Here is a 27,495-nt window from a genome sequence, read left to right on the forward strand (position 1 = left end):
CCAATTGAGAGAAAAGACCAATGCCTTTTAAAATTTCCCCCTTTTCTCTTTCTGTTGTTAATTTTGATGCCTCTTGTGGAATTTTATTGATGGGTTTTTATTTCAAAACGGTTTTGGAAGCAGGTGAAATATTCAACATGAACAGAGGTTAAACACAAGGAGTTCCTAAACCAATTCCTCATCTTTCCCCAAAGCTGTTCCACACTCATCTTCCTATTTTAACTGATGGAAACTCCAACCTTCCAGATGCTCAGGCCAAAACCTGGGGGTCACCCCTGATTCCTCTCCTTCCAGTCTCTGGCTGAGCTCTGTTGACCCTACTGCCACTGCCACCACCCCAAGCAGACCCCACCCCCTCACCTCTCTCCAGGGTGATAGCAAAGCCTCTGTTCCACCACTGCCTCCCTTGAGCCTATTTTCAACAACACTCAGGGATCCTTACCAATCACTCGTCAGATCATGTCACTTCTCTGCTCAAATGTAGGCAACGGCTCTTCCCTTCCCTCCAATAAATGGACCTCACAGTGGTCTCTGAGGCCAGCCTGATCTGGCCCGATTGGGCCTCACACTTCCTCTGGGCCTTACGTCTCACTGCTCTGCTCTTCCCTTGCCCTTCCAGGCACACCTGCTGAAAAACAGGCCACATCAAGGCACTTGTGATTGTTCCCTCAGCCTGGAAGGCTTTGCCCCCGATGGCCATGTGGCCCCATCCTTGACCTCCCACAAGTCTATGCTCCTAGGTGCCCATTGTTCCAGCCTGCCCTGTGCACAACTGCAACCAGCCTGGTCCCTACTCCCCATCCCTCCCATCCTGATCAATTTTCATTCCATCACACTTATCACCTGTGAGTACATTACATAACTTACTAATTGTGAAGTTCCTGCTTACTCTGTATGTCCACACACTAAAATACAAGTAAGCTCCATGTGGGCAACGAGGCTTTTTTACCTACTGTGTTCCTGTTTATCTCTAGCACTCCTAGATCAGCGCCTGATACAACAGGCAGTAACTAAATATTTGTTAAACCAAAGAAAAGTAAAATGAGAGAAAAATATTTTTCTCCAGAGATCACTGGTTTCTCAGCTTGGCCTCAGTGTGTTCTTCACAGGTGATGGGTACCTAACGTGGGGTAAAAAGTTGCTCATGTCATGGACCTAATTTACGTGCCTGAATTCAGGATTAAGTATGGCAGTTCATTTCCCACCTTGAAGGCAAAAAATTCTCAAATTATTTGCACCCGGGTTCAACCTCAAGGTATAAACAAAGCCACAGCTCCCTTCTTAGCTACAAGTTTTATTATGCACACCTCAAATAAGCCACATTTTAGATATAACATAAGCCTTAGAATCTTTTTGAAAAATAAAGTTAATGTTTGTATTAATCCATAATCACGCTGCTAATAAAGACATACCGGAGACTGGGTAATATATAAAATAAAGAGGTTTAATTGACTCACAGTTCTGCAGGGCTGGGGAGGCCTTAGGAAACTTACAATCATGGTGAAAGGAGACGCAAACATATCTTTCTTCACATGGTGGCAGCAAGAAGAATCAGTGCCCAGCAAAGGGGGAAGCCCCTTATAAAATGATCAAATCTCATGAGAACTCACTCACTATCACAAGAACAGCATGGGGGAACCTGCCCCCATAATTCAATTACCTCTACCTGGTCCCTCCCATGACACGTGGGGATTAAGGGAACTATAATTCAAGATGAGATTTGGGTGGGGACACAGCCAAACCATGTCAATGTTGAAATGTTTAAAGTGGAAGACCTGGGGTTTTCTTCTTTTTCATACTCTGAGTCCTGTTGTTCCTATATCCTCTACTCATTTGTTCAAATGTTCAAGCAAATATTTGTTGAATGACTCTACTTATGTGCCCAGTGATTTATTGGTGTCAAATATAAGACAGAGTCCCTGTAAAAAAAAGGAGGACAGGGTATCACCTACTACCTATGTGCTCTGAGGGAGGGAAGGGCAGGGACTGCCTGCTACGCTGTGCCACCCACCTCTCAGTCCATTGCTGCCTGGCCACCATTCATCATCTCTTAGGGGACTAGCAGCAGCTGCAATGCGCTTCCCTGGCTGGCACTGGGGCTGCCTGTTTTTCTAACCTACGAATCTGACCCACCATACCCTGATCATCTTTTCCCTGTGGATCTTTACATCCAGGCTTCTCACAGCTCCCTGGACCCTTTGTCACCTGGCCCCCTCACCTGTCTCACCCTACCTTCTCCTTGTCTCCATTTGCACCTGCGTCTCCAACCGTCAGAGTTACTCACACACCTCCCCAGAGCTAGACAGCCCCGGCCTCCTCCCAGCTTCTCTGCACCTGGAATGCTCTATGCCCCCTCATCGACCTTCTCATTCTCTAGGGGTTAACATGGGTGAGACCCTCCCTGGAGAGTGGCCCTGATTAACCTGGAACACGAGTTTTCTGCTCCTCTGTGTTGCTGCTCTGTATGTATCGGAACAGCCCTTCTCCAGGTGTGGTCTGTAGAGGGGTCACCGAGACCCTTCCAAGGAGTCCACAAGTTGAAAATTATTTCCTGAAAAATGTCAAGTGGCATTTGCCTTTTCTTCTCTGAGGACATGTGCACTGATGGTGCAAAGCATCTGCTGCTGTCTCAGCACAAATAAGACAAGAACACCAAACTGCGCTCAGCACCATCACGCTCTTCACTGCCACACTCTTACATTTAAAAACGCGCCAGTTTCACTTAAGAATGTCCTCAGTGGAGCAGCAAACATTGGTAATTGTCCTAAATCTCCACCCTTGGAAGGAAGCACACTTACAACTCGCCAGCTGCATACCCAAGCACAATCGTAGCATTGAGGAAAAACATACGTACAACTGTGTTGGGAGCTGAACTAACTGCTTTTTTTCAAGAACCACAATTTTTACTTGGAAAATAAAGGTGAGAAAAAAACATTTTCTTTAAAAGGAACAAAAGGAGCCTGACAGTATTGGTAGATATAATCCAAACTGTCCAACAAAAATCAGAATCTTAGAAAATTTGTGTCTGACACCGTGAGCTTCCCAATACTTCTCCAATGAGATCTGAGTGTGAAATTTTTTTTTTGAGACAAGGTCTCGCTCTGTCACCCAGGCTGAGTGCAGTGGCACAATCATAGCTCCCTGAAGACTCAACCTCCTAGGCTCAAGCAATCCTCCCACCTCAGCCTCCCGGGTAGCTGGGACTACAGGCACAAGCCACCATGCCCAGCTAATTTTTTATTTTTTGTAGAGATAGGATATCACTACATTGCCCAGGCTGGTCTCAACCTCCTGGCCTCAAGCCATCCTCCCGCCTCTGCCTCCCAAAAATCCTGGGATTACTGGTGTGAGCCACTATGACTGGTCTGAAAGTGATTTTTAATACTGTGAAATGAAATGTCCACATTTGGAAGATCTACATAACTTAGTGATCCCACATTTCCAAATAAACAAGACATGTTATGAAATCATGCATGAGTAAGAGATCTATTCCAAGTGCAAGACAGGCCAATGAATTTTAATGACACCAAGTAAGAAAACTCCACCAATAATGCCTCAGGTTCCACATTGCAACTAACCTTGAAGAAATGGCCACTTGTTGAGTTTTGGGGCACTATGAAAGAATATCCACAGTTGTCTGAAAGGAGTATCAAAATACTCCTCCCTTTTCCAACTACATTTATCTGTATAAGAATGAATTTTCTTTAAATAACTTCCACCAAAGCAATACACTGCAACAGACTGAATGCAGACGCTGATATGAGAATCTAGCTTTCTTCTATTAAGATGCACATTAAAGAAATTTGAAAAAATGTAAAATAAGGCTACTCTTCTAAGTTTTTTTTTTTTTTTTTTTTTTTGGTTTGAGGAGACATTTCATTAAAAGTATGTTTATTGTGTTTACATAAAAATGGATCCACTATTGTTATGTTAAAATAAATAAACATTTTGGACATTTCTCAGTTTACATTTCTAATACAGTCAGTATCAATAGATATAGATGTAGGCCCGCATAACTAAAGCTCTTTGGGGCCCTCAATAATTTGTAATAGTAAAGGGTCCAGAAAGAGACCGACATGTCCGAGAACCGTAAAACTAATGACAATGGTGGATTATGACTGCTGTCTGTACACACGTCTGCCTCCAGATCATAGCACCCCGAATACCACAACTGTGGTTTTTTTTCATGTTTGTATTTCTGCCATCAAACATGGTGCTTGACACGTAAACTCAGTTTATTACCTTACAGTTCTGAAATCTGAAGACTAAGGCCACAGGGCTGTGTTCTATCTGTAGGCTCTAAGGGAGGACTCTTTCCATCCCTTTTCCAAATTCTAGAGGCTGCCTGCTTTCCTTGGCTCGTGGCTGCCACCTCTCTCCCTCCCTCATCACATTTACTTCTCTGATTCTGACCCTCCTCCCTCCAGTAAGGACCCCTGTGATTACACTGGGCCTCCCACCTAATCCATGAAAATCCATCCCCCATCTCAAGATAATTAACTTAATCACATCTTCAAAGTATTTTGAAATTTAAAATCTCTTTTGCCATATTCACAGGTTCTGGGGATTCGAATGTGGACATGTTTGGGATGGGCCATTATTCTGTCCACCACAGCCATGTACTAAGGCAATGGAGTAAAAACAAGGCAGAAAAATACCCCAGTATTTTCCCCAATTTTTTTTTGTTGTTGTTCTTGTTTTTTATGAGACAGAGTCTTGCTCTGTCATCCAGGCTGGAATGCAGTGGCACAATCTTGGCTCACTACAACCTCCACCTCCTGGGTTCAAGCGATTCTCCTGCCTCAGCCTCCTGAGTGATAGCCTGAACTACAGGTGTGTGCCACCACACCCAGCTAATTTTTGTATTTTTAATAAAGACAAGGTTTCACCATGTTGCACAGGGTGGTCTTTGAACTCCTGAGCTCAAATGATTGGCCTGACTCAGCCTCCCAAAGTCCTGGGATTATAGGCGTGAGCCACCGCGTCCAGCCAATTTTCCTCAATATTTAGAATTCTCCAGGCCAGGATGAGAAAGAAACTAAGAACAATGATGACCTCTGGAAGACACACTGCACGGCTAAGAAGAGGGTAGGAGGAATGTATCTACATATTGAACAAACACTTACATGGCCTTTACTATGTGCCAGGCAGTATCTAGTGCTTTCCAAATATTAGTCCGTTGCTCCCACAAAAATCCTAGACCATTTTATAGTTGCAAAAACTAAGCTTTCAGGTTAAGTGACTTGCCCAAGGTCACACAACTAGTGAGTAGGAGAGGCTGGAGCCAGAACCTGAACTAGGTCATCAGATAGTGTCCATGCTCTTCAACACTGCCCGATGTAGCTTGGGGGACTTAGCTGTCACTGTTTACCCTTCTACACTGCTGGCATTTCGTACCATGCACATGTATTACCATCTGAAAAAGTGAAGATAGTGTTGCAATACAGTTATCTCTAAACATGAGAGTAGGAAGATAATTATCACACTTGGTCCTTCCCAATGATCTCACTTCCTTCATAGGCAGGAATAAAGTGAGAAATATAATTCACTTTCAAGCCCCTTACAAAAGAAGGGGAAAAAAATAGAAACACAAACAAGCACCATTTGGCAGCCAGTACTCATAACACCGACAGGAAAGTGAGATCTTTTTTTTTTTTCCTTACGTAACAGGCTGTAAAGTTTCCTCTTCTCAGCAGCCAATGGTTTCATAGAACAACTGCTTCAGAGAGAGTTGGCTCCCTCTACCTTCATAGGAGACCTGCCTGGCACCCCAAACTCTCAAATGTCTATCAAAAGTGGCAGAGCCAACACATATTTCACACAGTGTGCTTCAGAGAACTTCTGTAAATTTTTATCTGAAAGATGTATTTATATTTAATGTTCAGAGAGAAAAGCCAAGACTGATTTTTACTCAAAATGCTGGGAACGTTTATTTAACAGTTCTCCTCCTGACCCTCATACTGCCTGGTCCTCTTTGTCATGGGCTGTCCCCTCCCCACTAGCTGCCCCTGTCACAGCAGGGTGTTATTCCATCTACCTCACCCCTAAAGGGGACCGGTGAGGACCACACTTTAGTGGAGATGGCTTCCCAATGCTGAGGAAGACTTAGGTTTTACAGAGAACATATAGGTGTTCCTTTATTCACTCTTTACTCTAAAACATTTGAGTATTTATTTTATAAGGGACTTATGATCATTCAACACAACAATACTCTAAGATCCAAAAGAATGAAGCCAGAGTGGTGGGATGAGAGAGGTGACAGGCAGGGGCAAGCTTTTCAAGTCACACACACTCCAGTGGCCATCAAATGAGCAGACAAGTTCTCCATATTTTATAGAAGGCAGGGGGAAGTAGTAATAAAATACTCATTAGTTAGTTAATTAGCTAGTTGGTTTTTCAGATGCATGCAATGATATGTTATAAATTCCTGGAATTCAGTGTTTTCTACAATCTGGCCCCAATAGACTTTCCAACCTTTCTTCCCGTGACCTCTACATGCAGCCTCTGTCTTCCAGCTTGCTTGCTCTATGTGAGATGCCCTTCACTCCACCGCCACCACACACCTCCAGGTCCACGGCCTGTCCATCCGCAGTGCTGAGATCAAGCACAAACCCTTTCAGAAACTGTCCTCTGACGCTGATAATGAGAGCCCTGGGCCTTGCTTCTGAGTGCCTTTGCTCTTGTAAAACAGCAAAATTAGTGGGAATCCCACCTCTGACCTCTAATTCTCTTCATTGCAAATGTTTGTTTTCTTTGGAGCCAGGAATTATTTACGAGTGTTTTCAACTATGAGCTTCTTGAGAATATGAAATAATGTGTAATTCACCTTTATGTACCCTCGACATTTCACAAAAGGTTATCTGTTAAACGTACAAGTGAATAAATAAATGACTGAGAATAAGAAAAAGAGAATCAAACAAAACTAAGTTTTATAAGGAAATTGGTATCCCAGGATCTTAATTTTTTTCACCACTAAGAGAAAGCCACACGCTCACTTCCACACTGATGGAAATGAAACCGATCTTCAGCACAGCCACAACAAACTCGTAATTCTGAGACGGAAGTTCTGTGTCCTGGTAAAGCCAGTATTTCCCAATCAGATTGTTTTCTGATTTAAAAAAAAAAAAATGTACCACTCATCTTTAGGAACACTAATATGTTTTTACATCTGGAAATCTGGGGTGTCAGCCAGCCAGACTCAGTAATAGCAGTTTTACACACAAACAGAGCATTCTCTGAGCTAAATGCTGTTAGTCATCCTAAACAGGGTACGGAAGCCAAAATGCCCTCACTCTCATAAACAGGAAATAAGTGGGTTTGCCACATCAGAGCTGGCTCTATAATTCTTTTCCCTGGTGAGAAGCTATATAATGGACACATACATTCCCAAGAGCAATTCATTCCAAAGAGCAAATTTACATCTAAGTGGCTTCTGGTAGCTTGGGACTCTACACTACTCACGGCAATTTTAAAAAAGAATGATTCAAAGAGGGCGTGGAGGCTAAAAAAGAACCTCAGGCTGCAATTACCTTCATCATCTGGTAAGCATGTGTTGGATTTATATCGTCTAAATGGAAGGAAAACATAGGTCTTTTCTATTTTGTCCCCTACTAAATATACCTCCAATCCTAACAAGGTAGGATTAATGGCTGTTTATAGATGGAGAGTTCATTAATGCGACAAGTTCAGTGTTTACATAAAGACTTTGTTCAGAAACTCTATGCCCAATGAGACTTTCTTAAAAGCTGCTGGAATGTTTCAAAAGATGGCAAACACTAGAAAAGGGATTTTCATACATAAATCACAAATACGGCATTAACAGGGTCCCAGTATAAACAGGTCTGGCCCGTCCAATCCCTTCAATGGTCACCTTGTTGGCTCTAAAATAACACTGGCCTCTTTGGGGAATTCCAGTGGTAAAATTAATTCTCTCTATAAAGTTTTTACAGATGATATTTCCGCTCAAGTCAAATACAGCCTATGGACATTTCCTCTCTCCACCGTGAATAACTAGAACAGAAATGTAAGCCCTTCAAGGCAAAATCAAATGGTCATTCATTTCTTAGGAAGCAGAGGAACTTCATACTGAACCCTCATCAATTCTCCATATATTCCTGTCTCTTCTGCTCCTCACAGAGCATCACAGGCGTAGTGGAGCGAAGCTGGAAGATCTTTGCTTCCTAGTGTAAGTGATTTGCCAAATGGAATATGGTGTCTTCCAAGCATGGACTGAGCAACAGATGAGGTGAGCTAAGAGTCAACTGCCTGCATGCTGAGCACACGAGGAAAGACAATGGTGGAGGTTTGGGACACACGATTCCTAAGAACACACATGCGCAACAGCGATCATGTACTGGGAACTTTACACATATTATCTCATTCCATCCTCAAAACCTCAGCATACAGGAAACAGTAAGTCCTACTGCTCCATTTCAGGCCACCTCTTTTAGACTAATGGCCAATGGGCAGCAGGAGTGCTCACACCAGCCCCAGGGCTGCTCTCCAGGCGATGCAGGCTAGAGAGGCTGGCTCTCCAGGGCTGCTTTCCACACCTGCCCAGGTTAAAAATGGGGCTTGCGGCTGGGCGCGGAGGCTCACACATGTAATCCCAGCACTTTGGGAGGTCAAGGCGGGCAGATCGCCTGAGGTCGGGAGTTCGAGACCAGCCTGACCAACATGGAGAACCCTCATCTCTACTAAAAATAAAAAATTAGCCAGGCATGGTGGCGCATGACTGTAATCCCAGCTACTCGGGAGGTTGAGGCAGGAGAATCTCTTGAACCAGGAGGTGGAGGTTGCGGTGAGCCGAGACCGCACCATTGCACTCCAGCCTGGGCAACAAGAGCAAAACTCCATCTCAAAAAAAAAAAAAAAAAAAAAAGCCGGGGGAGCCGGGGGGGTGGGGGAAGATAGCTTGCACTGCCCCAAGCCTCCTGCAGGAGGTGCATCGACAGCAAAACCCTGGAGTCTACATTTTCATTAAGCTCAGCAGGTTGAGTCCTGGGCACTAGGAAGTTTCAGACCCATTTTCCTAAACATTATTCATATCAATGAATGTCAAATACTGCAAGGATGCTTCTTTTCTAGAAAAGCAGAACCTTAACAGCAACCCACAAGCAACCCCCTAGTTTCCTGGGACCTGCCACTGTGACTAACACCTCTTTCAGTCAAAGACTGATTAGATACAGAGATATAGACAGAGACAGGGTTTCCCTCCCCCACTTGAAACTGATCAAGTGACAAAGGTTAACCAACATAAACTTCAGGACATGACTGAAAGCCCTGAACTCTTGTTCCCAGGGCACCCCCGCCTCCCAACATTTTAAGCGCTCGACAGGGGGCTATAAATATTCCGTTTGGATGGTCAACATAAGCCCAAACAAGTGCTTAAGGCTTTCCTTTTCATCTACCTTCTGATATTCTTATAATTTCTATTTTTAAAAAAACAGGTCTTCTTTCCCAGAGAGCCAGCCATTTGGTTTTTATAGCAAGGAAAGGATTGGCTTCTCTGGAAAAGCAAACAGAACTTTCCTTCTTTTCAAGTACATGATTGCCTTCTAGCAATGCCAAGGGAACGTGAAATTTAGGGAAAGGCAGGCTCTCAAATGGCTGGCCACTGCTAAGTTATACTTCAAAGTTGTATTAAAAACTGTTTGTCAAAGTCATTTAAATTTTTGATTTCTGTAAATTTTAACTTTTTTAGTTAAAAAATGGGATTACTGTTTTCTAATTCATTGCAAAAGCAAATCAAGGTAATTTTTAATAAAACAGGAAGCTGCAAAGGAGAGGGAGAAGGAAGAGAAGCACATTTTCAGAATTCCTGCCAAGTAAAACACTGGGCTGAACATGCCACAGACAGGAACTTCCCCAAACTCACAGGGTCCACAGGAGCAGGGGGAGAAACATTACCCTCTGGATGAGAAAAGTGAGGCTCAGCAGCTTCATTCAGGCTCCCCAAAAAGCAGAGTCTGAGCCAAGGATTTGGGTACAGAAGTTTATTTGGAAGGTAACCCTGAGATTGCCAAAGGAGGGGGTAGGAAGAGTGTGGCAGGAAGGGCAGGAAGCCCATGGGAGGTGTGAAAGCGAGGATGCTGTGGGCAGCTGGGGCTCATTCCAGAGCCCATCTGCAGAGCTGTGTGGACTGCACCTCAGGACCGTTTCCACCAGGGTAAAGAGGCTGGGGTAGTATCCACCAAAGCCCAGAACTCCCTGGGTGAGTCAAAAAACCCGTACAGGGCAGCCCAGGACCCGAACCCACGTCTGACTCAAAACCTGTATGCTTGTTACCATGCCACCTCTCAGAGTTTCCACAAACATAGGCTTCTCTTGCATTCAGATGTTGCATATGAATGAGAGACCTGGTCTTTTTTCACTTGTACCTTTTAATTCACCCACCTACCCTTATTTTCTTGTCCCCTCAACCTTCAAAATGGAAGACTTCCTTCCGAGATGTTTGCCCACAGGCACTTAACGTCCTTCACAAGCAACGTAACTATCTCAAAAAGAAAAAGAAAAGTCTATGTTTGTGGTATCTGGGGAAGGAGTCTGCTGGGGCTGTTTTTTCCAGCACAAGCAGCATCACTATGGAACAGCCACCTGGAGCTTAGGAGAGGGGAGGAATGGTAAAGCTCAGGGCAGAGGCGGGTGGGGCGCTGCTTGGGAGACTGTCACACGCAGAGAGCACAGTCTTGCCAGGACACCAGGAAAGGGTTAGTGGCTCCCACTAGGCTGGCAGTGGAAGAACCTGCAAGGTTCCATCAGGAGGCATGATGTGGACAAGCACCGTGCCTGCCTGGCTAACTAAGCTCTTTGTCCACACAGACATAGGGTATAAAGGATTAGACAGTCCGAATGGCTGCCTAAGATGAGTAATAGAATAGCGGTTTAACAGATCCAGGACTGCCTCTTTATTCTGTTTCCCTAGCAAAAAAAATAAATAAATAAATAAAAGTGGCTTAACTCACCTGCTTGATCCTTACTATTTTTTAAAAAAATTAAAAAGTAAAGAAAAACAGCCAGGCGCGGTTGCTTACACCTGTAATCCCAGCACTTTGGGAGGCTGAGGGGGGTAGATCGCTTGAGGTCAGGAGTTCAAGACCAGCCTGGCCAACATGGTGAAACCCCATCTCTACTAAAAATACAAAAATTATCCAGGCGTGGTGGCGTATTCCTGTAGTCCCAGCTACCTCGGAGGCTGAGGCAAGGGAATCGCTTGAAACCGGGAGGTGGAGGTTGCAGTGAGCCAAGATTGTGCCACTGCACTCCAGCCTGGGTGACAGAGAAGAAAGATTCTGTCTCCAAAAAAAAAAAAGGTGAATTTGCCCCTTTCTCTGCTTTCCATAGGAATTCATTCCCACAAGTACCAAAAGTATTATAGCCTCTGTGGTAATTTCTTATTATGATAAAATACATAGAGACATAACACAGGTAGTGAATGTATCCCTCAAGAGTAATGAATCCAACAAATGGACACATGCATGTATTATATGGAATACTCAGGCCCATAACAGCAGCCTAGGGTAGCTGAATGATGGCCCTAATATACCCAAGTAATTAATAAGTTCCATCATAATTTTTGTTTTATGACATTCACTTTTATATGCCAATAGTCCATTTAATGGCATTTTAAATTAGAGGAAGGCCCCAAGAGAGGAGGAGAAAGCACGAGATACCTTATTGAATCACAAATCTTACCATCTGATTTTTTAATTCCAAAAATGACCTAATAAACTTCCTTTATAATTAAATCAATCCTAACAACTTCTCTTTGGTGTTTTTCATTCGTTTTTGGTAATCATGCAGAGATTTCAATTGGAAATCCATTATCATCGTAATTAAGTATAAAAATTGCTCTGTGCTCTCCCAGGAAAAAGACCCCACACTTGGTCTCCTGTGGAGCTTGACCCGGACTCTCCAGAGGTACAAAGCAAAGCTACTGGTTTTCAGTACCCTAATTTACTTGACTGCAGTGCATGAAATACACATGAATGATACACTCCAAACTTCAGACCTTCAAATGATTTCCTCATATGGAAGTCTTACCGTGAGAAAAATATGCTGGCACACAGTTTTTCATTTTTAGGCCTTCACAAAGTTTTAAAATTCATGACCTACATTAAAAGTTTGCTATTTACTGGCCAGGCACGGTGGCTCACGCCTGTAATCCCAGCACTCTGGGAGACCGAGGCGGGTGGATCACCTGAGGTCAGGAGTTTGAGACCAGTCTGGGCAACATGGTGAAGCCCCACCTCTACTAAAAATACAAAAATTAGCCAGGCATGGTGGTACACGCCTGTAATCTCAGCTACTCAGGAGGTTGAGGCACGAGAATCTCTTGAACCCAGGAGACAGAGGTTGCAGTGAGCCGAGATCAAGCCACTGCACTCCAGTCTGGGCGACAGAGTGACACTCTGTCTCAAAAAAATAAAAATAAAAATAAATTTTAAAAAAGAAAGTTTGCTGTTTATTAAGAAAGTAGTACTTCACAAAAGATATAACTGAACTGAAATGCACAGGCTGTTTAAGAGCCCAACAGATTACTGCAAAATGGCTATGCCTCAGATTCAACCAAATAAGAAAAATCTTTCCACTATGGCATTTATGCAGGATTTCATCTGCCTTCAGTCACAGAGCCACTACAAGACTAAACATTATGGGTGATTTTTAAAGAGTCTGTGATGTTTTAAAAATGTTATTTTGTGCAAAAATAATTATTTTCTATTTTCTTGAAAGCGCTATAATTACTAAAATGCATGAAATTTTGATAAAATCTACTCCAGTTGGCATCTGTGTTCTTCTAATAAATTAGAAAACATTCTTTGAACAGCTTAAATAATCTGAGTTTGCAAGCAAAATTACAGCCTAAAAATATTGGCTGTTGATACCAGCAGTTAAGAAGAAAGTCAGAACAAAGCCTTACCATTGGCTGTATTCTTTTTAAAGTTATCCAGGAATTCCTCCAGCAGTTGAGACTGGTTAGGAGGGGGTAGCAGACTCTTCTGGTCCCTGGAGAACAGGTCACTGTCTGACCAGGATGTACACAGGGTGGCTTTTGTGTCCGGAGGCCGGGCAATCAGAGTGAGTCCGACGCTCTTCTCAGAAAATAGAGCCTCCATCTGCTTGAGGTCAAGATCAGACACAGCTTCCCCATTTAAGGTCATGATCTCATTGCCCTTTCTCAGCCCTGAGAAAAAGGAAGGAGAAACAGAAAAAAAGAGAGAGGGATTACTGTGAGAAATATTTTAAGATGAAAGAAGGCTGCAAACTCAAACCATGTACTCCTAGGGGCTGTTTTGTTTGTCGCTTTCTTCAAAGAAAGTGCCAGCCGGGCACAGTGGCCAGTGCCTGTAGTCCCAGCTAATCAGGAGGCAGAGGTGGGAAGATCACTTGAGCCCAGGAGTCTGAGGCCAGCCTCGGGTGATATAGCAAGACTCCGTCTTTTAAATAAGAAAAACAGAAAAGAATTAAAGGGCCAAAATGTATAGTATTTAGATGCCACTAAGAGCAAAACAAATGTTAGCTCTCTCACAGCTACTATTAGAAGAAACAGTTTGAAAGAGAAACAACTTGAGAACCACTCATTCATTGCTTTTTCTAATATTTTTCTAGTGTTCTCATGTTAACTCTGTTCCATCAGTGTCTGCCTGTCTGTCTCACACTCTCTTCCTCCTTCCCTCTGTCTATATATATGTGTACACTTTCTGTCTTTTAAACACACACACATGCTCTCTCTATATATAGGCATATGCATTTTCTTTCTTTTTTCTCTCTCTCTCTCTTTCTCGTTTTTTTTTTTTGAGACGGAATCTCACTCTGTTGCCCAGGCTGGAGTGCAGTGGTGCAATCTCGGCTCACTGCAAGCTCCGCCTCCCGGGTTCATGCCATTCTCCTGCCTCAGCCTCCCGAGTAGCTGAGACTACAGGCACCCACCACCACTCCTGGCTATGTTTTTGTATTTTTAGTAGAGACAGAGTTTCACCGTGTTAGCCAGGATGGTCTCGATCTCCCGACCTCGTGATCCGCCCACCTCGGCCTCCCAAAGTGCTGGGATTAGAGCTGTGAGCCACTGTGCCCGGCTTCTCTCTGTCCTTTTTTATGGAGGCAGGAGTCTCACTGTATCTCCCAGGCTGGTCTTGGACTCCTGGACTCAAACAATCCTCCCATGTTCCCACCTCAGCCTCCTAAGCAGCTGGGTTTATGGGAGTGAGAGGCTGTGTTTGGTCACATTTCCAATTAAACTCTTAGGTTTACTTTCTTTAAAATTCCAAGAGAAATCTTTTTCTGACAAAACTGTATGAAGAAACATTCACTAGCCAGGCTGTATTCCACAGTTGCAAATTAAGAGGCAACAGAGGCACGGTGTGCCACACGGACCTTCCCCATACGCCAGGCCATCGGGAAGAACGTCGCTTACAAATATCCGGCTGAGATGCTGATGCTCATCCACCTGCGCTGTAACTGCAAACCCTAGGAAAGAAAATAAAAGGAAAAAGCACGTCTCAACCCACCACACTCAATTTCTCCAACCACATCGGCAGTATCTCCTTGAACATATTTTCTTGTAAGTACAGTATGTTGAGAAAGTCTAAATTACAACTATTTTGAAAGTACAAATATCTTGCGGGGGTAGAAAAAGAAAAATGTCAGACAAGAGGCTTAAGAAATATAAAAACATAACTTTTATTCAAAAGGTGAGACCATGCAGCCACGTGCATAACAGCATAATTCACAATAGCCAAGAGGTGGAAATACCCCAACTGTCTGTCAATGGACGAATGGATAAGCAAAATGTGATCTATGCATACAGTGGAATATCATTCAGTCTTACAAAGGAAAAAGATCTTGGCATATGCTACAATTTGGGTGAACTTTGAGGAGAATATGCTAAGTAAAATAAGCCAGTCACAAATAGACAACACAGTATAATACTATTTATATGAGTAGCTAGAGCAGTCAACTTCAGAGAGGTAGAAAGTATTAATAGAACGGTGGTTGCCAGGGGAATTCCGAGAGATACAAAGTATTAAACTGGTGGTTGCCAGGGGCTAGGGGGAGGACAGTATGAGCAGTTGGTGTTAAATGGGTACAGAGTTCAGTTTTACAAGCTGAAAAGATTTGTAGAGATAGATGATGGTAGCACAACATTGTGAATGTACTTAACATCACAAAACGGTACACCTAAAAGTGGTCAAGACGATAAAGTTTATGTTATGTGTCTATTACCACAATTAAAAATTTAGAAACAAATTTAACAGCAAAAAAATACTCTTACTGAAATACATGAAATTCAGTTCAATACCACAAATAATTGCTGAGAAACAACTATGGGGTTGAGCATTTTAAGAAGGTGAAAAAAATGCTTGGATGAATACAGTGCTTGCCCTAAATATATAAGATTACATGCAAATCCTAGGGAGACCTTCCCTCTTCTGAATGCATGGCTCCTGACTTAGTGTCCCCCTCTGTGATGCCACAGTGAGGAGCACAGGTTTCCATGTCTTGGTCCCCTAATACGGAGAGTTCTTTGAGGACAGCAAGAATGTCCTGTTTCCCAGGTCTCCTCTGGGACCCCAGCAGAGCCTGGCAGATTACGGTCTCACCAGAGAGTATCTTTGCAAGTGTCTTCATTCACTCATTCCAGTACAAAGATGAACACAAATGGCAACCACAAAAAGCAAAGTGAAGGCCAAGAGGAGGAGAAAAAAGGCCGAGAGGGCTTCAAAGGAAAAACCAACATAACATGGGGTCCGGGTGCAGTGGCCCACACCTGTAATCCCAGCACTTTGGGAGGCTGAGGTGGACAGATCACTTGAGTCCAGGAGTTCAAGAGCAGCCTGGCCAACATGGTGAAACCCCGTCTCTACTAAAAATACAAAAATTAGCCAGGTGTAGTGGCAGGTGAGGCACCTGTAATCCCAGCTACTTGGAAGGCTGAGGCAGGGAGAATTGCTTGAACCCAGGAGGCAGAGGTTGCAATGAGCCAAGATCGTGCCAATGCACTCCAGCCTGAGCGACAGAGCAAGACTCTGTCTCAAAAAAAATAAAAAATAAAAAAATAACATAGGGGTCAGAAAAGATTATACAAATTTTTAAAAAACAAAAGTATCCTAAAAACGACATTTTAACATATTATAAACTTTAATTTATTATTAGTTTGAATCATTTTAAGGAAAATAATCATGTATCAACATATTTTAACGAGGTAAGAAATAGTGTTTCTATGGAGGTATTTACCAATCATTAACCATTGTTTCTATGGATATATTTACCAAGTATTATCTAATCAAAGAGAAATGGAGGAAATGATGCTATTAAGTGACTTCAGAAGTACTGACCCTTAATTGTTTTTTGTTTTGTTTAGTTTTGAGATGGAATTTCGCTCTTGTTGCCCAGGCTAGAGTGCAACGGTGCGATCTCGGCTTACGGCTCACCGCAACCTCTGCCTCCCGGGTTCAAGCGATTCTCCTGCCTCAGCCTCCCAAGTAGCTGGGATTACAGGCATGTGCCACCACGCCTGGCTAATTTTGTATTTTTAGCAGAGATGGGGTTTCTCTATGTTGGTCAGGCTGGTCTCGAACTCCCAAACTCAGGTGATCTGCCTGCCTTGGCCTCCCAAAGTGCTGGGATTACAGGCGTGAGCCACCATGCCTGGCTGACTCTTAACTGTTAAACTCAGGGAAGAAAGAAAGAAGTAAAGCTAAAGCAATCAGATACGGTTTCTTCAAGAAAGTTAGACCCTCAGTTGGTTCTTGAAGGACAGTAGGATTCATGTCATTAGAGAGGAGGGATGGGGGAAGAAAGAGGAAAGAAGGGGAGCATTCCAGGTAGGAAGAGAAAACCAAGAGCAAAGACACTAGAGATGAAAGCAACTCTCCTATGAATCATGAGTTGATCTGCTCAGAGCAGCATCAGTACACAGTACATGGTGTTATTAATCTATATTTTCAAATTCCCATCAATTTTATATTCATTCCATTTAATTACTTTGGCATTTCCCTCTAATACTGATACCTATCTGTGTCACCTGCTAATATCAATAAATAGAAATGTAGGAAGAGAAAGGAAGTTCAGAAACTACTGTCATATATTCTGAAAACGTGAATGTAAGGGAAAAGCATTAAGTCCAAAGATACTGGGGCAAAGTAGGCAAAGATGAACCACATAACTCCCTGAAAGGGGCATTCCTTACACTTACCAAAGTCACACACACTCCCAGTCTTCGTGAGCTGCACATCATAAACATTTAGTGGAAAGACTTCTATTTCATCATAAACCTGCAAAAGGTGAAAACAACAAAATCAGAGGATTTCATGTTATGATACCTTGAAAAACTACTTTGACACTATTTTTCATAATAAAACAAGAAAGCTATTAAGTTACCAATTATATAGAGACTGTTTCCAAACTAGGTGCCTGATTTAAACAAAATTTTTCCCAGAAATGACATTTTTCAGAATCAAAACGCCAGGGATGTGGTTCAGTCTCCCTTTCTAAAGCTAGTGCACACTTACCTGTTCTTGCATATATTCATATGGTGCAGGGATGCAGTACTCAACGTTGTCATCTACTAATTTTCGAAGTTGTAGGCCATAATGGCTGGGTTCCAATTGCCTCATCTATAAAGAAGAAGACAGTCATTCAGATTTTAAATGCTCTTTCTAAATCCATCATTGGTTAGCAGACTCATTAAAAATCAAAGTAGAAATCGCTAAAAGAATACCACAAAAAATTTGCTGAATTTAAACCTATATAAGAGCTCTAGTTTAAACATTTGGATGCAGGCCAGGCACAGTGGCTCACACCTGTAATCCCAGCACTTTGTGAGGCCAAGGCGGGTGGATTACTTGAGGTCAGGAGTTGGAGACCAGCCTAGCCAATACAGCAAAACGTTGACTATAGTAAAAATACAAAAATTAGCCAGGTCTAGTGGCACACACCTGTAATACCAGCTACTTGGGAGACCGAGGCAGAAGAAATGATTGAACCCAGGAAGTGGAGGTTGTAGTGAGCTGAGACAGCACCACTGCACTCCAGCCTGGATGATAGAGCAAGGCTCCATCTCAAATAAATAAATAAATAAATACATGCATACTAGTATGCAAAAAAGTAAAGGGGGACAACTATTTTATTTTTTTTTTATTTTTTATTTTTTGAGACGGAGTCTCGCTCTGTTGCCCAGGCTGGAGTGCAGTGGCGTGATCTCCACTCACTACAAGCTCCGCCTCCCGGGTTCACGCCATTCTCTTGCCTCAGACTCCCGAGTGGCTGGGACTACAGGCGCCCGCCACCACGCCCGGTTGATTTTTTGTATTTTTAGTAGAGACAGGGTTTCACCGTGTTAGCCAGGATGGTCGTGATCTCCTGACCTCGTGATCTGCCCATCTCGGCCTCCCAAAGTGCTAGGATTACAGGCATGAGCCACCGTGCCCGGCAGACAATTATTTTTAAGAAGGTTTTCTCTGAACACTATTGCTTATGATTAAAGGCAAAAGATGCATTTTTAAGAGATTACAGTAGAACATATCTGATAGTAGAAGAAATCTTACCAGCTCAGCAAATGCCATCTCTTTAGTTAGGTTGAGCCTAACCTTGTTTCTCATTACTAAAATACAGAAATCTGTAAAATGTGAACAAATCTACAGACTTCAGAATTAAGAATGTCCTACTCCAAAAACTTTTCAAAAGGAAAATGTTTACACACACACACTCATATTTTCTCTGTCATGCATATTTTCAACAGTGAGAAATTTATCTCAGGCATATGCTCTAACTGGGTCAAACTGACCCACTACTTCTTTTTTTTTCTTTTTTTTTATTTGGGACGGAGTCTCGCTCTGTCGCCCAGGCTGGAGTGCAATGGCGCCATCTCGGCTCACTGCGAGCTCCGCCTCCCGGGTTCATGCCATTCTCCGGCCTCAGCTTCCCAAGTAGCTGGGACTACAGGCGTCCCCACCACGTCCGGCTAATTTTTTGTATTTTTAGTAGAGACGGGGTTTCACCGTGTCAGCCAGGATGGTCTCGATCTCCTGACTTTGTGATCCGACGCATCGGCCTCTCAAAGTGCTGGGATTACAGGCGTGAGCCACCGCGCCTGGCCGACCCACTGCTTCTGATACCCTTTATTACTCAGAAAATTATGAGTTTAATAGAGGGTATCATTGGTATAGAACATTGTTGGTTTTCTGAATAAAAACGTTACATATGGGAGCAAAAGGGAATTAAGTTCATAAGGATATAAACTACATATAAATGTACAGAATCCTAATGTTTCAAGTCAAAGTGAAAAAGGGGGACTAAAATTAAACATCTTTCACATTTATTAAGTGCACATGATTAAGCATTACTTAAACTCTATATGCCTTTTTCACCATGTCAACATATTTCATTGTATTTTCTCTGGAAACTTAAAACTATTTAAGCTCTACTACACCACCTGGTGGTCGAAAAGCTTCTGATCTGATGTTGCTGAATATATTCTCTCTCAGAGGGCCCTCTTTAAGACTTACCATAAACTCCCTTTTCAGATCAGGAATGAAACCCAGTTTGAAAAATGAATAAAACATCATCGTATATTAATCTCCTTAAAGCAACTGTGAATATATCAAGTTTTGTGTTTAATCTGGAGAAATCCGATAAAACTATTTAGGATTAAATTAAATTACCTCAAAGTTTATGCCACCTTCTTATAACACACCATCTCTAAGTAACTTAAATAGCAATGGATTTCATAATTATTCTAGATACCAAAGTATACATAGAATTTCAGTAGATTAGCTCAGGTTCTTCATGAAGGTGGGGGATCATGATCTAATAACTCATTCTTCTAAAGAGATCAAGAAATAGAGTGCAAATTAATCAATATGCTAATAAATACATTAACTAATAAATATGCTAATATGTTCCCTGGCGTGGAAACTGGGCCCTTGAATACCACATAAATTTAGAAGGCATAAGATTGCAACATTATGATTATTTCTACTCAGAAGTATATTTTTGCAGCAAAATCCATTACCTTGCATGCCAGAGTCAAAATATCTTCTACTCTGTGCTCTGGCTTGATCCCTACAGTAACTCCGTGATTATCCTGAAAGTGGACATAAGTCTGGATTTCCCACGCATTGTCTCGGGGAACACTGTCTACTGTTGAACCATACATATGCAGAAGTTCGTCGACCTGTTTGTAGATGCCAAAAGAAAATGCAGACAAATCTGATTAACAAATGAAGGAAACCACTGGCCAAATGTCCCGTTCATTTATGGACTATTTAGAGTAAACACTCACACGCTTTACATCACTGGCTTCCCACAGCCTTCTAAGGCCAACAATGTTTCCTCACTCATTTTATGCAGATGAAACTGCAGCCACGGGAAGTGGAGTGAAAGTCAGTGACTGCCTGTCCTGTGTTCTTTCCACTGTGTCGACTGGCCGCTTATGCCGAGTTAGAACACCACAATCCAGCTGGAAACGGTGGCTGACGCCTATAATCCCAGCACTTTGGGAGGCCAAGGCGGGCAGATCACCTGAGGTCAGGGGTTCAAGACCAGCCTGGCCAACATGGTGAAACAGCGTCTCTACTAAAAATACAAAAATTAGCCAGGTGTGGTGATATGCGCCTGTAGTCCCCGCTACTTGGGAAGCTGAGGCAGGAGAATCGCTTGAACCTGGGAGGCAGAGGTTACAGTGAGCCGAAATCGCGCCACTGCACTCCAGCCTGGGCAACAGAGTAAGAGTCTGTCTCAAAAAAATAAAAAAAGAACACCGCAATCCATGTAAGGACTGCTGAGTATCCACGCTTACTACTCTGGGATCATGGTTGAGAAGGGCCACTGTGAAGCCTGCATCTAAGCCATAATCCCTCTCCGACCTTCCACTAAATTCCAGACACACCTTGTCCATGGCCACTGACATCTGCCTGCTATCCTAACCCTGAACTGCACTTAGTCCAAGCACGAACTTTCTCTTCTAAGTCTACCTGGTTTTTTTGTCTTTGTTTCTTCTTTTTAATTTTAGCCTAACTCATCACTGATAGAAATCTATTTGTTCCTTAAAATTACCTGTAGTCCTGATAAATCTTCTCTCTATCCTTCAGCTACCTCACACACAGACACTGTTGGAAAATCATCTCAAAGAATACCACCTTCAGGAAGCCCTTCCCAAGAAAGTTTAGTTTGCCAAACTACATCATCACAACAATTGCTGACTTCATGCTAATACGTCCTTTCGTAATTCATAACAAAAATAGCATACATTTCTTAAGCAATGTAGACACGTTTCTCTTTGGCTAGGTTCTTACATTCACGTAGTAGTAAAGAAAAGATTTGGGGCTTTGAAATCAAAAGTCTCAGACGCTACCAGCAAAGTATGGCCTAGGACAAGATTTACCTTGCTACGATTCAGCTATTTTGTAAAAGAGGACATTATTAATATAATTAATATTGAAAAAATTACTTGTGACTTAAGTTTTGTGAGCGAAAGAGGTCACTTATGTGAAACACCTTGCATACCAAAAAATGTCACCGATAGATTCAATACTATCACATTATTATATATCATTCATCATACTTTAAAGTTATCATTAATGGGTGATTTTACTTTGAATTCCATGCATTTTTAAATACAAAGTAAAAGATCCTCCTATGTAGGATTTAAAAACTAGAAGAGACATCATAAAGCAATTTCAAAGAACAAAGCAAAACAAAAATCCATCTCTCTGTGTCATCTTTTTGAAAACATGGCGCTCAACTTTGAAGTGACATTTCTGGATCTGTCACGGATCTGTCGCTTTCAGCACATTTTTCTGGAAGGGTGATCACAGCCAGAATGAACATCCCCACACGTGCCAATGACAAAGGAAAAGACAGGACCAGATGCAAGGAGCCAGGGATGCCAGGAACTAACCCGGACACTCTCTCCTAAAGGCTCTTGTCTTACACAGGCACATTATTTTCTGCGGTTCATTCTCTGGGCAGTGATTTCAACCCAGTGCTTAGCAACAAACAGATGCTGCCTTAAAGGTGCAGGCCCCCACCTCTGAAACCAGGCTTGTTGAGAAGCAAACTAAAACCCAGCAGAGGTCACTGTGGAGTAGGAAACTTCACAAAGAACAAGGCCTGGAGGAAGTCACAGGCTCCCACTGAGGGTGGCAGAGCAATTTACTGCTGCACTTTAGGAGATCGGGAAAAATGTAATTATAGATAAACAGGTGGGGGAGGGACATGAGCAGTACAAATTAACACTGTGCCTTCACACCCTCTTGTTCCCACTGTTACTGACAATCAGAGAAAGGCTGTATCACCAGCCGGGCGCAGTGGCTCACGTCTGCAATCCCAGCACTTTGGAAGGCCGAGGCGGGTGGATCACCTAAGGTCATGAGTTCAGGACCAGACTGGCCAACATGGTAAAACCCCATCTCTACTAAAAATAAAAATTATCCGGGCATGGTGGCACGCATCTGTAGTCCCAGCTACTCAGGAGGCTGAGGCAGGAGAATCGCTTGAACCTGGGAGGCGGAGGTTGCAGTGAGCCAAGATCATGCCACTGCAATACAGCCTGGGTGACAGGGGAGACTCCACCTCAAAAAAAAAGAAAGATTGAATCTCATGAGGCCAAATGAAACAAGCTCTTGACATGCCATCAGTTCACTCACCACTCACAACCAGCCCTCTCAGGGAGACACCATCATCACCTCCTATGGAATAGGCAAGACACATGTGGCTCAGGACATTCTAGAAACTTGCCCAAGTTTACACAACTAGTGCCTATGGTACTCCGGGGAACTGAAGGGTGGGAGTCTGGCTTGAGCTGGTTCACACCACCGCTATATTACACAGAATGCCCGCCTGGCAGTTAACTCCCTTTATATAAAATGGGTACAACCTACATGTCCTGATTACTTTCCATTATTCCACACTACACACCATGTTCCCACTGAACAGAATGGCTCAGGGAACATTCCCCAAAAGGGAGTGGTAAGCTCCTGCTCCATGCCGGTGCTCACTTCCATCTCATCTCTCTGCTGTACCGTCCTTACAGAGACAGTGCTGAAACCATATACACCCTCCAACCTGGTTTAAAATGCCCCTCTCTTAGGAAGTCTCTCCTCTCTCTCCTTTCTCTGCCCTCAAGTCCTCTCATTTAGATGAGTTCACTCTCCTATGTCCCTGGTACGGCATTTGGCTAAGCCCAGCCCACAGGGGGGTCACTTCTAAGTCCCGCACCAGGATAAGATGAATGCCAGCAGAGGCTTTGTCTTCTGTATCCTCATTCTCCCTCAGCCATTAACACAGTGCGTCCCGTACCCAGGACACACTCAAAACTTGAGTGCTGAGCTGGATACAACTAGAAATTCACAGTCACATACAGGCATGAGAGGTAAACGCTGTTCGTTTTCAGTATCTTACTCAACTCTGTTGACATAGTGTCAAGTTCTTAATGCTCTCTGGAAGCTATGAGAAGAGAAATTAACAGATTATTGAAGGAGAACAAGTTCTGAACAACAGAAAAGTGTGCAGATAGATGGAAGGATGGAAGGACAAAAGAAATAATCCCATTAAAATCCATTAAACAAGGTGCTGTGCTACAATTGCTCTGAGCAATGGTTTTCTGAGTCTACACTGTTGACCTGAGATGTAGTGAACCATAGGAGAGAAGATGCCCATCAAAGCCAAGGCCATCGAAGAGTTAGACCCTCTCAAGAGGCCCCTCAATGAAAAGTTAAATGTAATTTTTGGCGTGTGTTAGGCAGACACACACACACACACACACATACACACACACACCTGTCACAAATGTATATACAGTTCAAGAAAAGTAAAACCTGGTTATTCAAAGGAAGCACAAAGAATTTAAAATTAATTCATTAGAACTAGAAAAAGAAAAAGCTACTTGGTGCTTACAGATCTCTTAGGTGGTTGTAAGCTTTGCCCATTTGGAGGGAAAGTTGGATTAATTCTCTGAAGGAGGGTCAATGCTATCCAAGTTGAAAATACATGTGCTTTAGTTTCAGGAAACCAGATAAAATATTCTCCAACATTCTTTTCATAAAAAGAATGAAGAATCCTGAAAATAAGCATTAAAAATGGAGTCATCTGGAAAATTCTTTTTCCAGGTTACCCATTTCAAAGATGCCACTATGTTAAATGAATATTTTCAACCACCCAGAATTCCATGGTTGGCTACCTCTGTCAGGACTGTTACACACCTACCATGCCTCCTACTCTACTTCCTCCCCTCAAAGAAAAAACCTATATATTTCTACTTCCTCCACTTAAGGAAAAAATATATATATATATATATATTTCCAACTAGCCTCTTCAAGGTTTCCTGGTCCTGAGAATACAAATGGAGACAGAAAAAAATACAATATTAGAAAGACAATCCAGGTCAAATCTCAGCCTCATTAGGGGCTGTTTTCTAGTGCCTCTGCACTTCTGTTCCTTCACCTTCAAAAGAGCTTAAAAACAACAGCCTCGTGGGGTGGTTAGGAGACTGACGGGAGGAACTGCACTTGAAAGACAGAAATTGTAAAGATGTTTTGGACGTTGAGCCTGGATCAGGTCTTTATACAGTAGTACTGGGCATAACTACTGTATTTCAGCGATGACCACTGTAAAGAACTTCCTGAGAATCATCCTTTGTTCCAAAGCCCTGGGGCACTGTAGTGGCCACTGCTGCTCAGATCACCTTGCAGTCAGCTCCAATTGGCCATCATGACACGGGAACATCACTGGGCTGCAGCCACAGCCACTCCAGACTGACTAGTGAATGTCTGCAAATCACTTTAGCTCTCCTTGGAGGGCATTCCACAGAAGTATTTTTTATTATTATTATTACATCAAGGGTCCTGAAACCACATGTCAAATTACTTATGCTCAGTATGCAGCAAGGAGAAAAAATGGAAACTCCGTGTGTTCTCACAGCAGATGCTTTTGGATCAAATGGCTCGTAATTACTACTTGGATCACTGAAGGGAAGTGAGTAGCAAAATCACAATCTGGCTGTCACAAATGGGCCCACACCACCACAGTGGCTGATAAAAGGAAAGTCTATTTGCAAGGGAGATGAGGAGAAAACACAAAAGGGAGTTGCATGCTCCCAGTTTTCTTAACAACAGTAAAATGTCATAGAAGAGAAAGTGTTTATTTCCTTCTTGGACTGATGCCCATACATCGGTTGATATGAAAGAAAAACAAAGATGGATCTAGCTAGCTCGCTAGCTGTATGCGTACAGGTATACCTATATATGCTGTATAGGGTTGCGTATTAATATTCTGTCTCAACAGATTACCATACTGTGGTGAAGAGTAAGCTGTTTCATTCATATTTTCCATTTAAGAAACCAATATTAGGGGTTTTGTTTTGGTTTCGGGGTTTTTTGGGGTTTTTTAGTTTGTTTTTTTTTTCGGTTTGCAGCTCATGACTAACGTGACAATACCGCATTCACTCACTGCCACAGAAGGTTGGGACAGCCCAAACCAATTTTCCAGGAGAAGGGGCCGAGGCCCAGGGGCTGCCACATTTCTGCAATGAAGCTTCCGGGGTTGCCGCCATCCGAGCCTTACTGGGGACTTTGTTGTCACAATCTCCATGACAAACACCTCCCTTCAAAGGCCGTATAAGACTCACTATTACTCATCCAGACGTTCGCCATGAAAAGCTTTCGTTTTTGGCTAGCCAAAGTGTCCTCTAAAAAAATGCTCAAGTAAGACTGGCTTTGTTCCAGCCTTAACAGATTTTGAATTAGGGTGACTCACTGTTGGACTGTTATATGATGCATCAATTAGAGTGGAATAGTTAAAATGCACACGGCCCCTCCCTCACAACAGCCTTTCTGTGTTATAGAAATGAGCATAATTTACTTATTGTATAAAAATACATTTGTGCAGGTTACAAGTATTCTCCAAGAATGATTAGCAGATGAAAAGTAGCAAGATTAAATATTCATTATTTAGCCAGGCAGAATTGTAAGTCCCAAAGATATAAAAAAAAAACAAATTACACCCTTAGTTCTATCTGCCATTCAATCTGAATCTAGTTATCTGGGTACTATAGCACAGAAATTATAGAGGCTGCATTAAAATAGTCCTATAAATGAAAATAATTTCTTCAGTATCCCTACATCCCAAGTAATGCTTAGCTAAAATAAATAGGAGTAACTGTTTAGATACACATGCTTAAAAAAACAAATGCAGAAATCATAGTTTCTTCTCACTCCTTAGAGCATTCAATGGGACCTGTTTTTTGAGCCCAATTTAAGCACTAAGCTTAATCCTCACTGTAAGTGGCTACATGAGCAAAATTTATTTTCAAAGTCCAACATACACTCTGTTAATAGGAAGCATACTGATGCTATAGTTTCATAACTTTCTTTATTCAGGGACAGGGTCTTACTCTGTCACCCAGGTCAGAGTGCAGTGGCGTGATCTTGGCTCACTGCAACCTCTGCCTCCCAGGCTCAAGCAATCCTCCCACCTCAGCCTCCCAGGAGCATGCCACTACACGTGGCTAAGTTTTTGCATTTTTGGTAGAGACAGGGTTTCACAATGTTGCCCAGGCCAGTCTCAAACGATCCACCTGACTCGGCCTCCCAAAATTCTGGGATTACAGGCACGAGCCACCATGCCAGGCCTCTTAACTTTCAAAGTAAGAATTTTACATTGTTACACAGTGCTGGAAGAGATATGACCCTAAAATTATGGACCTTTATTACAAATCAGTCATTCTCAGCCATTAAATGACTACATCTAGTAGAAATAATTAATCATCAAACTTATTAAGCAAGTACTATATCCTTAGCAGTGTGCTATAGATTGAGAATATACAGATAATCATAGGACATATATAAACTATATCAATTATAAGCTTTCCTGGGAGCCATGACATATGCACTTGACAGAATGGCTAACAGTAAGAGATATAAGTGCAGAGTAAGAACTGGCCGGGCGCGGTGGCTCATGCCTGTAATCTCAGCACTTTGGGAGACTGAGGTGGGTCGATCGCGATGTCCAGAGTTCAAGACCAGCCTGGCCAACATAGTGAAACCCCATCTCTACTAAAAATACAAAAATTAGCCAGGCATGGTGAAGGGCGCCTGTAATCCCAGCTACTTGGGAGGCTGAGGCAGGAGAACTGCTTCAATCTGGGAGGCGGAGGTTGCAGTGAGCTGAGATCACGCCACTGCACTCCAGCCTGGGCAACAGAGCAAGACTTCATCTCAAAAAAAAAAAAAAAAAAAAAATTATTTGGTGGAGGAGACATTAGAGAACTAACACAGCCTCATGGGGATGTTGTGGGTTTGAAAAAGGCACTAGGAAGAGGCATAGGCACATCCAGGATTTCATACTCTAGGATTTCATTCAGAAATCATTCTGAGGATTTGTTTGGTCAGAAGCAATTTTGGGGATGAGGAGACACTACTCAGGCCCCACTTGACAGCGCCTGAGACACACAGCAGAGAATGTACTATCTGTGTGAAGATCCCTGAGAACCCTGAAAGG

The 27,495-nt window shown here is 42.7% G+C and overlaps 1 protein-coding gene across 1 annotated transcript in view; it reads right to left on the reverse strand.

The window, feature by feature from the left end:
• The window catches only part of LOC105527879 (T-lymphoma invasion and metastasis-inducing protein 2-like), a 564,729-nt gene that overhangs the window by 64,903 nt on the left and 472,331 nt on the right, over positions 1–27,495 (reverse strand). The window contains 5 exon segments of the mRNA XM_011964376.1: positions 12,920–13,183; positions 14,374–14,466; positions 17,195–17,273; positions 17,511–17,615; positions 20,012–20,173. Coding sequence (XP_011819766.1) covers positions 12,920–13,183; positions 14,374–14,466; positions 17,195–17,273; positions 17,511–17,615; positions 20,012–20,173 — 703 coding nt within the window.

The sequence above is a fragment of the Mandrillus leucophaeus genome, unplaced genomic scaffold (genome assembly GCF_000951045.1).
Source record: "Mandrillus leucophaeus isolate KB7577 unplaced genomic scaffold, Mleu.le_1.0 Scaffold698, whole genome shotgun sequence".
NCBI classification, from domain to species: domain Eukaryota; kingdom Metazoa; phylum Chordata; class Mammalia; order Primates; family Cercopithecidae; genus Mandrillus; species Mandrillus leucophaeus.